Here is a 12313-nt window from a genome sequence, read left to right as displayed (position 1 = left end):
TTTTAAAAAAAATATTTGTTTTAACTGGGCATGGTGGTGCATGTCTTTAATCCCAGCACTGGAAGGCAGAGGCAGGCAGATCTCTGTGAGCTTGAGGCCAGCCTGGTCTACAGAGTGAGTTCCAGGACAACTAAGGCTAGAAAGAGAAACCCTGGCCTGGCGGTGGTGGCACACGCCTTTAATCCCAGCACTCGGGAGGCAGAGGCAAGCGGATCTCTGTGAGTTCGAGACCAGCCTGGTCTACAGAGCTAGTTCCAGGACAGGCTCCAAAGCCACAGAGAAACCCTGTCTCGGAAAAAAACAAACAAACAAACAAAAAAAAAAAAAAAAGAGAGAAACCCTGTCTTGAAAAAATAAAAGGGTAAAAATAATTTGTTTTTATTATTTTTAGCCTTGTGTACTTGTGTGTTTTTTTTTAAGGCCATGGATTTTTTTATTAGTTAATTAATTATGTATACAATATTCTGTCTGTGTGTATGTCTGCAGGCCAGAAGAGGGCACCAGACCTCATTACAGATGGTTGTGAGCCACCATGTGGTTGCTGGGAATTGAACTCAGGACCTTTGGAAGAGCAGGCAATGCTCTTAACCACTGAGCCATCTCTCCAGCCCTACTTATGTGTTTTTGTGTGGGGGTATGTGCATATGAGTGTAGATGCCTTCAGAAGCCAAAGGTATTGGATCTCCTTGAAGCAGGCATTGCAGGTGGTTGTGTGCCACCTGACCTGGGTTCTGGGAACTGTGGCTGAGTGTTTTCTCTGTCCTACCAGCCAGCTCCCAAATAGTGACACAGAGACTTCTTATTAATTATAAAAGCTCGGCCTTTAGCTTATGTTTGTCTGACTAGCTCTTATAACTTAATTTAACCTGTTTCTAATCATCTACATTTTGCCTTGGGTTTTTTTTTTTACCTTTCTTTTATTCTGTATATCCTGCTATCTTGCTTCCATATCTGTCTTGCCCCTGGCATCCCCCATGCCTGAGATTCTTCCTCTTATTCTTCCTGCCTGCAAGTTTCACCTATACCTCCTCTCTTACTATTGGTTGTTTTCAGCTTTTTATTAGACCAATCAGGTGCCTTAGGCAGGCAGGGTAAAACAGCAACATATCTTTGCATAACTAAACAAATGCAGCCCATCTTCCCATAGTTAAATAAATATTCTGCTGTAACAGGGAACCAGATTGGGTCCTCTGGAAGACCTTAATTGCTGAGCCAACTCTCTAGGTTCTAGACTTTCCTCTTTGCAACTAAATGATATGCCATTCTAGATACATAAGATTTTAAACATGTCCATCTACTGAGATAACTCACTACCATACATAAACTTCACTTCTGTAAGTATACAATTCAGCAGAGTATTGTTTTGGAGAGAAAAGATCTCACTTTGTATTTTTGGCTGGCCTTGAACTCATAGAGATTCATGTGCCTCTGCCTCCAGAGTAGTAGCTGTTTGAGCAGTTTATAGTATTTTCACTGTTATATAAACATCATTTATCTCCTCAACAAAAAACACCTGTTACGCTGTTTTTGTTTTTTGAGCCAGGGTCTCTCTCTATATCCCTGGCTGTCCTGGACCTCACTATGTAGACCAGGCTGGCTTGGAATTCACAGAGATCCATCTGCTTCTGCCTCCCAAGTGTTGGGACCAAAGGCATCTTATGTGCCACCAAGCCCAGTAAACTTTTTTTAGTTTTTCAAGACAGGGTTTCTCTGTGTAACAGTCCTAGCTACCCTGGAACTAGCTCTGTAGACCAGACTAGCCTCTGCCTCTCATGCAGGCAGAACACTGTGCACATACATAAACTATCAAAACTACCTCTACCTCAACATCCCCTTCCCCCACCACCATACCATTTCCACCTTTGTGGGGGGGGGGGCGGGGGGGGGGCGGTTGAGACAGGTTTCTCTGTGTTACAGTCCTGACTGTCCTTGAGCTAACTTTTAGACCAGGCTGGCCTCAAATGCTCTAAGATTCACCTGTCTCTGCCTCCCACATGCAGCACCATTGCCTGGTCTTGTGTTCTTACTTTTTTTTTTTAATAAGTCTACATCTTTTTTTAAATTTTTTTTTAAAAATTTATTTATTAATTGTGTATACAGCATCTGCCTGCATCCCTGCAGGCCAAAAGAGGGCACCAGATCTCATTATAGATGGCTGTGAGCCACCATGTGGTTGCTGGGAATTGAACTCAGGACCTCTGGAAGAACAGTCAGTGCTCTTAACTATCTCTCAGCCCTTGTGTTCTTATTTTAAAACCACTTTGTGTTTCCAGTATGTGCATGGGCGAAGGGCTGTCTATGAGAGCTTCAGTAGTCACTCAGGAACTGCATCACCAAAGAACAAAAACTGACTCTCCCTCTCCCAGGAGCCATCAGTTACCTACCTCAGGTAGGGGTGGGATTTTGTCCCTTCTGAAGACAAAATTCGGTTGGGGTTTTGGCCGGCTTGCTCTCACAGGTTCGTGCACGCAGCCCCATCTGTTGTGAGACTGTGTGTTAGCCCTGCCGTGTCTAGAACACAGTTCTGCTGCAGTCGCCCACTCCTGCTGGCTCCTGCATTCTTTCTGCCTTCTCTTCCCCAGGGATCCCTGAGCCTCGCAAGGAAAGGGTGTGATACAGAGGTCTCATTTAGCATAAGCATCCCACAATCTCTTCATTTTCTTCATGTTCACTAGTTGTAGGTCTTTGTATTTATTGCTATCAACTGCAAAAATCAGCTTCTTTGATGAGGGTTGAGAGGTGCACTAATAATCTATGAGTATAAAAATAAGTACTTAAGGGCAGTTTAATACCTGTCCGTCCAGCAGAATCATAGATGTTCCCCTACAGTCTGTGAGCCATCCAGCTTGAGTTTACAGCGCAGTTAACAGTGCCAGTTTGTCTTGTGAGCAGCCTCACAGCCAACCAGAAAATAGTTAGTTACTCGTTTAACATTCATGTCACAACGTGTGCCACTATCATAGTTTACAGAGCTCAGAGGTGCTTCAGAATATTGATTACTTTTCTCCCCTGGTTGCATGCATAGGATCTTCCAACACTGTAAAAGCTACTCAGTAGGGTTGAAACTTCCAGGTCAATACTAGCTTTATTTCTTCATGTTCTGTGACTCTTGTGTGATGTCTTTTTTGGTTTTTTTTTTTTTGTCTTTTTTTTTTTTTGATAGGCTCTCATTGTGTACCCCTGGCCGGTCTGGAACTCACCATATAGACTAGGCTTTTTTCAAATTCACAGAGCTCTGCCTGCCCCAGGTGTGTGCCACTGTGCCCAGCCAGCAGACATTAACATCAAGTTCCAGAGGATAACCCAGAACAATGTAATGTTTGGGGGGTCACAAAAGTACCCCATACTTATCAGTGGGCTTTTATTTAATAACCCATGTTACCTGGGAAAGGTATCACGTTGTGTGTGTGTCCTATTGTGCCCCTACCCCCAATTATTTAACCTTTTGAGATAGGGTCTTAAAAGCTCAGGCTGGCCTTGAATTTATGATCTTTCTGCATCAGTTTCTGGAATGCTAGCATTGTAGGGTTCATTACCAACCTGACACTTGTTTATTAATTTATCAGTTGATGATCATTTGGATTGTTCTGTTTCCTGGTTGTAAACTGTGCTGCTGTTGACCGACCATTCAGGGGTTGTAGCCTGAGGGCCTGCTTGTTGGGGTTTCTGTCCTGCCCAGTTCCCACAGCTTGTAAATCCCAAAGAAATCACGCAGAGGTCTGCATAAGTTATAAACTGATTGGCCCATTAGCTCAGGCTTCTTATTAGCCATTATAACTTTTTTTTTTTTTTTGGTGTGTGGGTGTGTGTGTGAGAGAGAGATCCTCCGTGTGCCATCACACTTGGCCTGAGCTTTGCATTTTGTGTTAGTGTGATTGTTTTTTTTTTAATTATTTATTTATTATATATACAATATTCTGTCTGTGTGTATGTCTGCAGGCCAGAAGAGGGCACCAAACCTCAATACAGATGGTTGTGAGCCACCATGTGGTTGCCGGGAATTGAACTCAGGACCTTTGGAAGAGCAGGCAGTGCTCTTAACCACTGAGCCATCTCTCCAGCCCCCTAGCCATTATAACTTATATTAGCCCCTTATTCTTGTCTATGCTAGCCACATGGCTCGGTACCTTATTCAGCGGGGCAGGTCACGTCTTCCTTCTTTGGTGTCTGGACAGGACTGGGGAGGAATGGGCTTCCTCCTTCCCAGAATTCTCCTGTTCTCGTTGACCCGCCTCTACTCTACTTCCTGTCTGGTTGTCCCACCTATACTTTCTGCCTGTCTATTGGCCAATCAGCATTTATTTAAAACATAATTCACAGAATACAGAATTGTCCCACACCAAGGGGTAAGGTTTTTTCTTTTCTTCTTCCTTTTATTTTATTTTACTTTACTTACTTTTTAAAAAAAATTTATTTCCACTAGGGAGTGGTGGCTCACACCTTTAATCCCAGCATTCGGGGGGCAGAGACAGGTGGATCTCTGTGAGTTCGAGGCCAGGCTGGTTCTACAAAGTGAGTTTCAGGACAGGCTCCAAAGCTACAGAGAAACCCTGTCTCGGAAAAAAAAAAAAGATTTATTTCCATTTTATATGCATTGATGTCTCCCTGCATATGTGTCTGTGTGTCTGAATGAGGGTGTCTGATCCCTTGTAACTAGAGTTACAAGCAGTTGTGAGCTGCCATATAGGTGCTGGGTCTTGAACCCAGGTCCTCTGGAAGAGCAGCCAGTGCTCTCAACAGCTGAGCCATCTCTCCAGCCCTAAGGATAAGTTTAAGTCACCTAAGTTTTAGTGCCTTCAGACATATTACCTGTTGGGGCCTGTGGTGACTGGCTGGTTTTGGTTTTTGATTATTGTGAAGATCAAGTCTCAGAGTTTGTGTAACATTTTGAGGAATTGCCAAGCTTCAATGTAGGTACCCCATTTTTACATTCAGACTTCCAATTTCTTTGCCCTTTCTGACACTTAACCTTTATAATTTACCATATTGATAGGTGTGAGGTGTATCTCACTGTGGTTTTGATTTATATTTCCTTGACCAATAGTGATAGCACCTTGATCTGTTAAGGCTGTAACAAATGCCAAAAACTGTGACTGTAGAAGGTAGACACCTGCGTGCCGTGAGGGAGCATCCACTGCAGGCCTCTTGCCTAGCTTTCAGGGGCGGCTTCTGGCTTTTCTTGCTTAGAGATGGGTCCCTGATCTCCACACTATTCTCCCTGTGTGCATGTGTGTACCGTTGCCGCAGTTCATCAGGCTTCCAGTCCTGTTGAATTTAGAACCACCCTGACAACCCACTTTGCTTGCAAACTCTGTAAAGACCCTGTCTCCCCGTAAGGACTGAGGTTAGAGCTTTAGCACAGGATTTTTGGGGAGTCTCAGTTCAATCCATAACAAATGAACACATCTTTTCATGTGTTTATTGGTCCATTTGTTTGTGACCAAATTTTAATTCTTTGTTTATTTTTATTGTGACAGGGTCTTACTATGTAGCGTGCCATCCTGCCTCACCTTTCTAAGTACGAGGACCTGTAGTCAATATGCCTAGCTGGTTTAATTGTTGTTAGGTTTTCTCTCTCGACGAGGCTGGCCTTGCACTCATAGAGATCTGCTTGCTTCTGTCTACTGAGTGCTAGAATTAAAGTTGTACACCACCATGACCCTGCTGAGTTTAAATCTTTTATGTTTTTTTTTTTTTTGGTTTTTTTTTTTTTTTTGGTTTTTTCGAGACAGGGTTTCTCTGTGGTTTTGGAGCCTGTCCTGGAACTAGCTCTTGTAGACCAGGCTGGTCTCGAACTCACAGAGATCCGCCTGCCTCTGCCTCCCGAGTGCTGGGATTAAAGGCGTGCGCCACCACCGCCCGGCTTAAATCTTTTATGTTTTTAGTTTTTTTTTTTAATTTTATGTGTCTACATGTTTGCCTGCATATATGCATGTGCACTGTATGTGATCCTGGTCTCCATGGAGGCCACAAGAGGGCATCGGATCGGAACCGGAGTTAGAGATGGTTGTGAGCCACATGTGCGTGCTGGGAACTGAACCTCGGCCTTCTTCAAGAAGAGTTAGTGCATTAGCCACTGAGCCACCTCTCCAACCTCCCCCTCTTTAAATTTAGTTTAATTTTATTTTATTGGTGTTTTACTTTATGTATGTCTGTGTGAGGATGTTGCATCCTGGAGTTACAGACAGTTGTGAACTGCTGTGTGGGTGTTGGGAATTGGACCCGGGTGCTCTCGAAGAGCAGTCAGTGCTCTTAACCACTGAGCCATCTCTCCAGGCCTTCTCCAGGTCCTTTTAAAGTATTTTCAGGTGGATTGTTAGTCAGTGTGTCTGTGAGTGTGGTACTGGGAATTGACTCCAAGGCCTCGCACAACCTAGGAGAGCACTGTACTACTGACAGCTGTCACTCACCTTGGGCTGTCTGTCTTTGTTATTGAATTGTCTGGAGCGTACAATTTATACATTTTAGAATTGTACATCATCTCATCTAACTTCCAAGAGAAGAGCCCAGGGTGAGAACTGGTACCTGGAAATTGGTAGACAGCTGTGTCTACTTTGATTAGTTTCTGAATCGCTTTGAGATTGTCTTTCTCTCTGTTCCTCCTATCTTCATTTATTTGTGAGTTCGTTTTGTTTTGGTTTTGATTTTGTGTGACATGGTCTCACTGTGTAGCTCTGATTGGCCTAGAATTGAATATGTCTTCCAGGCTGACCTTGAATTCACCGAGATTTACCTGCCTCTGCCTAGGCAGTGCTGAGATTAAAGATGTGGGCCACCACACCTGACCTTCCTTTATTTTTTAAAATGGTGCCAAGGGTGGACCATAGGGTTTTGTACATGCTAGGCAGGTTCTCTCTCACTTGGCTAGATCACTAGGCCTGTTTTAACCTTTTGTTTTGAGATAGGGGAGTTACCCAGCCTGGCCTCAGGAGTAGCTGGGATCATAGTGAAGCCCAACTTGGCTTGGAGTTTTTGTTTTCTGTCCATGACCAGTTCCATAGCCAAGATGCCTATCCTCCACTGAGTGGCGGATTGGAGAAGGGCCTCAGGATCTGTGCCTTGGCACCTGTCCAGCCCACTCCCCTTCACTGAGGATTTCTTTCTGACTCTTGTGGAAGCGGGATTGCATTCTTTGTTTTTAATTCTGTCTCCCAGGCTCAGAATCTCCTTGGTTTTTGTTGTTACAGGTGCCAGAAAAATACATACTGCTCCTCTCCGATCCTTGTTCCTGTTGCGCCCTGTGCCCATCCTGTTGGCAACAGGTGGTGGGTATGTGGGGTACCGGCAGTATGAGAAGTACAGGGATCAGAAACTTGAGAAGCTGGGATTGGAGATTCCGCCCAAACTTGCTAGTCACTGGGAGGTAGGAATGAGTGGGCGTGACCTGCTCTCATCTCAGACAGCTGTCATTTTCTAAATTGCCCCACTGAAATTGTTTGAACAAATCACATCTGCTTTCCTGGGGCTCATGTCTCTGGTGGCTTTTGAACTATCATGGGAGTCACACCTTTGATGTCCTATCAAGCTTGTCTTCTCTTCAAAGACCTGCTACTGGTTTCCCCATGCACCTGAGTAGAAAGTGCTTGCTGTTGAGATTATTTCTTGCACTGGTATTGCCACCAGCCATCTTGGCTCTTGTTTTGGGCTGAGGAGGTGGCTTGTTAGCTTCTGTGATATGGATTCATTCTCACCAGGAACCAGACTGTTGTAATCAAATCTCTCTTTATTATTATTATTATTATTATTATTATTATTATTATTATTATTATTATCATTGCTCAGAATGCTCCACACCAGTTTTCACATGGTAGGGACAGGGCAGCTACACGATTCCTGAACCATGCATCTTGCGTATTGGAGTACCTTATCTACCTATGCTTCCTCTGGCCCAAGCCATTCAGTAACTGTTGAAATGTGATGTAAAGATGTAATTTTACAGCCTGGGAATTGGCTCATCAAGTAAGAGCAGCTGCTGTACAAGCTTGAGGATCTGAGTTCAGGTCCCCAGCCACAACTACAAGCTGGATGTGGTCATGTGACTTGCAACTTAACTTCACTGTTGTGGGAGGGGCAGAAACAGTAACATTGCTGGGGCTTGCTGCCTTTAACCTAGGTCGAGGTTCAGTGAGATGCCCTGCTGTAAGGGGAGCAGGGTAGAGGCTGATAGAGCAGGACACCTGACATCCACCTCTGGGCTCTGCTCCAGTAGCCGCACATACATGTCATGTGTTACACACTCATACGTTGTTGTAATAGGAGCGGCGGGGCTGCGTCCCCGGCACCCTGGCCGCCTGGCTAGCTTATACCCCGAAATAACAACACACAAACTGTATTCTTTTAAACGCTGCCTGGCCCATTAGTTTCAGCCTCTTAACCCATTTCTAATAATCTATGTAGCACCACGAGGTGCGCTTACCAGGAAAGATTCAGCATGTCTGACCTGGTGGCTGGCCGCATCGCCGTCTGCCTCAGAGAGCAGAGCTATCACGTCTGCCTGGGAGAGGGGAGCATGGCGTCTCTGAGCTCACTTCCTCTTCCTCCCAGCATTCTGTTCTGTTTACTCCACCAACCTATGTTCTAACCAATAAAATGGGCCAAGGCAGTTTCTTTATTTTCTTAACCAATGACCTTCCTCCATCAATACGTACTTGCAAAACCCCATAAAACTGTCTTCATCCTAATTTAACAAAAGAAAGATGTGATTCGTCAAGGGACCAGTGAAGCGTAAATCTAATTAAACTATCAATAAAAAACAGGAGTCAGATACCAGGGTAAGAACCTGAAATACCAGTGAAGCAGTGAGAGCACACACCAGTGACTTCCTACCTCTTCTGTTCTTCCATCCAAAAAGGCCTAGATCCTCTTTCTGTCCTGCCTTGTCACTTCCTGTCTCATTTCTTTACAGACCTCCGACCACTATGGTTAACTAACTAGTAGCAGCCTCTGTCCACTGACTACAAGCAGGCTTTATTTGTTAACATAAAATATCATACATTTCCCACCTAAACTATCATTGCAAATGAAAGAGATTTTCCCAGTTGTGACTATTAGTTATTGCAGAGCTTTAAAGATAATGAATTCAGGGAGCTGGCACGTGGCTTCATAGGTAATAGTGGTTGCTGTGCAAGGACGAAGACCTGAGTACAGATTGCACCCACATAAAAACTGGTGGCTGCTGTTATATTGAGCTCCTAAGTCACCAGCACAGCCTGAGGGATAGGATGATATTGTTTTACTAAAAATGGCACTTTTTTGGCATTTCAGAAGATGAGCATGGGGGAGTAGTCAGTAGCTTTCCCCATGTAAATCGTTCCTGTTAACTAATACCTATTAATGTGCCAGCCGCCAGGCTTTGTTCTTCTTACATTCTAAGATTCTCTCCAGAAAAACATTTTTTCATCTTTCATATCAGACAGCATCTCGCTGCCGCGGACTGATCTAGAGCCTCTCAAGTGCTGGCTTACAGGCCTGAGCCAGTATGCCTGGCTCTGGAGTCAGACATCTGAAGACTGTGGTTATAATACCAGTGGTGGTTTGGATAAGAATGGTCCCCATATATTTGAATGCTTGGTCATCAGGGAGTGGAAGTACTTGAGAAGATTAGGAGGTGTGGCCTTGTTGGAGGAAGTGTGTCACTGGGGTGAGGGGTGGCGCTTTGAGGTTTCAAAAGTCTAAGCCAGGCCATGCCTTTGTCTTCCTGCTCCCTGTGAATCTGGGTGTAGAACTCTGAGCTACTTCTTCAGCTCCATGTCTGCCTGCTTGCTGTCATGATGATAATGGACTAAACCTCTGAAACTGTACACAAGCCCCAATTAAATGATTTATAGGAGTTGCCATGGCTTTTATGTCTCTTCACAGCAGTAGAACACTAAGACATTTGCTGTCCTCTTTTTTAGTGATTGTTCTGTTCTAGTCAGCAATTGCAACTCTGCCGCTACCGACAGTGGCTAGGACACTAGAGCTGCCGCCTGAGGAAATTCTGTTCCCTCGGCACTGACTAACTCTTTCAATGCTACTAGGAGAATTTAACTAAATCTCTGTCCAGCTAAAGAACTCAAGATTCAAAGGTTGAGGTAGAATCCTGCTTCCCAGAGAGGCTCAATAGCAAGCATCTCGTCTGGCTCACCGCCTCGTGTCTCCCAAGAAATCCTTGAGCTTTTTCTCACCCCTCCTTATGACCCCTTCTCCACCTGCCTCCTCCCTACTTCCTGAGTAGCTGACTCAGCCTCCGAACTGCAGGTGACTTTTATTTAACCAAACACATCTTTGCATCATTAAACAAATGTTCCAGAGCATAAACAAAAATAACGCACCTTAGAATAATATTCTACAACAAACAGTACCTTAGGTTCCATCAGTACCTTGTGTAATTCTGTTAAGGCTTCACAATAGCTCACTGAAGGAGGAAGGGCAAACATGTTAACAATTTTATGAAGAATTACGCAGGTCAAATATGGTAGCATGCAATGCCTGTGTTTCCAGCATTCAGGAGACAGAGGCAGGAAGATTGCAGATTCAAGGCTAGTCTCGTCTGGCATAACTATTTTCCAGCCAATCCGGGTTACATAGCCAGACCCTGTTTGTTTAAAAAAACAAAAACCCAATGCATTTTGAGCAGAGAGAACTTATTTCCAGAACTGATCTAGAGCAGTAGGCTGTTCTTCCCTGAGGTGGAAGACCGGGAGGTGAAAAGATGAAGAAATAGAAAAGCTGCGGTCAAGAGATCTTGCACAAGTCATGTCTTATGCCAAGCAAGTTTATTAAGAAACTATTTTAGGGCCGGGTGGTGGTGGTGCACTCCTTTAATCCCGGCACTCAGGAGGCAGAGGCAGGCAGATTCCTGTGAGTTTAAGGCCAGCCTGGTCTACAAGAGCTAGTTCCAGGACAGCTAGGACTGTTACACAGGGAAACCCTATCTCAAACAAACAAACAAGCAAAAACGAAAGAGAGAGAGAGAGAGAGAGAGAGAGAGAGAAGAGGAAACTATCTTAGCCAGGAGGTGGTGACATACACCTTAATCCCAGCACTGGAGAGGAAGAGGCAGGCAGACTTTTGTGAGTTTGAGGACAGCCTGGTCTACAGAGTGATTTTCAGGACAGCCAGGGCTACATGGAGAAACTCTGTCTTGAAAAACTGAGAAAGAGAGCGAGTGCAAACACATACAGCTTGTCATTTAGGCTCTGGCTGTCCCAACCTCCTCTTGGCTTTTCTTTTCCTTTTTGGGGGAGGGGGGGTTGCTCAAGACAGGATTTCTCCATGTGACAGTCCTAGCTGTCCTGGAACTAGATTTGTAGACCAGGCTGGCCTTGAACTCACATAGACCTGTCTTTGCCTCCTGAGTACTGGGATTAAAGGTGTGTGCACCTGGCGGCTACTCTATTCTTGATGACTCTCCCTTGGTAGTGACCTCTCCAGAATGCTGAGGTCTTCACTGCAAATGGGCTGCTCTTTCATCAGTAGACTCTCTTGGGCTCTCTTCAGGGACTCCAGCCCTACCACACAGTCCCATGATGTGACTGCTCTTCATGACCCTTCATGCCTTAAAAACCCCTACCACCTGCCGGGCGGTGGTGGCGCACGCCTTTAATCCCAGCACTCGGGAGGCAGAGGCAGGCGGATCTCTGTGAGTTCGAGACCAGCCTGGTATACAAGAGCTAGTTCCAGGACAGGCTCCAAAACCACAGAGAAACCCTGACTCAAAAAACCAAAAAAAAAAAAAAAAACAAAAAAACAAAAAACAAACCTACCACCTGACTTACACTACCAAGTTCAGCTGTTTGCACAAGGTGCAGCCTTGGCCACTTCTGGAACACAGCTTCTGTGTGCTGACCTTGAGGAAACACTTCCCAGAAGACTCCAGTGGTGCTAGCCTCTTGTCACAGCTGTCTTCAGCCCCAGCTGACCAGCACCCGTTGTCCCTGGTCTCTTGTCTGCTGATTTGTCAGCACTAGCTGACCAGAACCAGTCTTAAATCAAAATATTAAATGGTCCTGATAGATCCTTTTCTTCTTTCTAATGTTACAGAGTTTGAGACCCCCAAGGGAAGACCACAGACTCAATACAGATTATAATTAGTCAAGTGTATTATAACAGCATGGCCACAGTCTCCAAAGCCAGATCAGACATGCCACACCGAAGCGTGTGGAGGAAAGGTGAACACTGCAATTACTCCACTTAAACAGAATTTACAACTATGTGAGGAACTGCTTCATTCCCCTGGCCACAGCAGTAAGAGAGTCTGCAGACACCAGGGCAAGTGGTTAATTTCACAGTAGTTACACAAGTCTGAGTTTTCAGGAATTTAGGTCAGAGG

General features: G+C 44.8%; 1 protein-coding gene across 4 annotated transcripts in view; it reads left to right on the top strand.

Moving 5' to 3' along the window:
- The window catches only part of LOC121436453 (phosphatidylserine decarboxylase proenzyme, mitochondrial), a 55059-nt gene that overhangs the window by 22226 nt on the left and 20520 nt on the right, over positions 1-12313 (top strand). For 2 of the 4 annotated variants that reach the window (XM_041636377.1, XM_041636378.1), the window contains exon 3: positions 7188-7363. The exons of the other annotated variants lie outside the window; for them this stretch is intronic. In XM_041636377.1, coding sequence (XP_041492311.1) covers positions 7188-7363 — 176 coding nt within the window. The remainder of the gene's footprint in view (positions 1-7187; positions 7364-12313) is intronic. 4 annotated transcript variants of the gene reach the window in all.

This window comes from Microtus oregoni, unplaced genomic scaffold, assembly GCF_018167655.1.
Source record: "Microtus oregoni isolate MIOR12 unplaced genomic scaffold, Mior012 000049F_ref0000343, whole genome shotgun sequence".
Taxonomy (NCBI): domain Eukaryota; kingdom Metazoa; phylum Chordata; class Mammalia; order Rodentia; family Cricetidae; genus Microtus; species Microtus oregoni.
The sequence above is the reverse complement of the archived record's forward strand: the minus strand, read 5'-3'. Positions and strand labels throughout refer to the sequence as shown.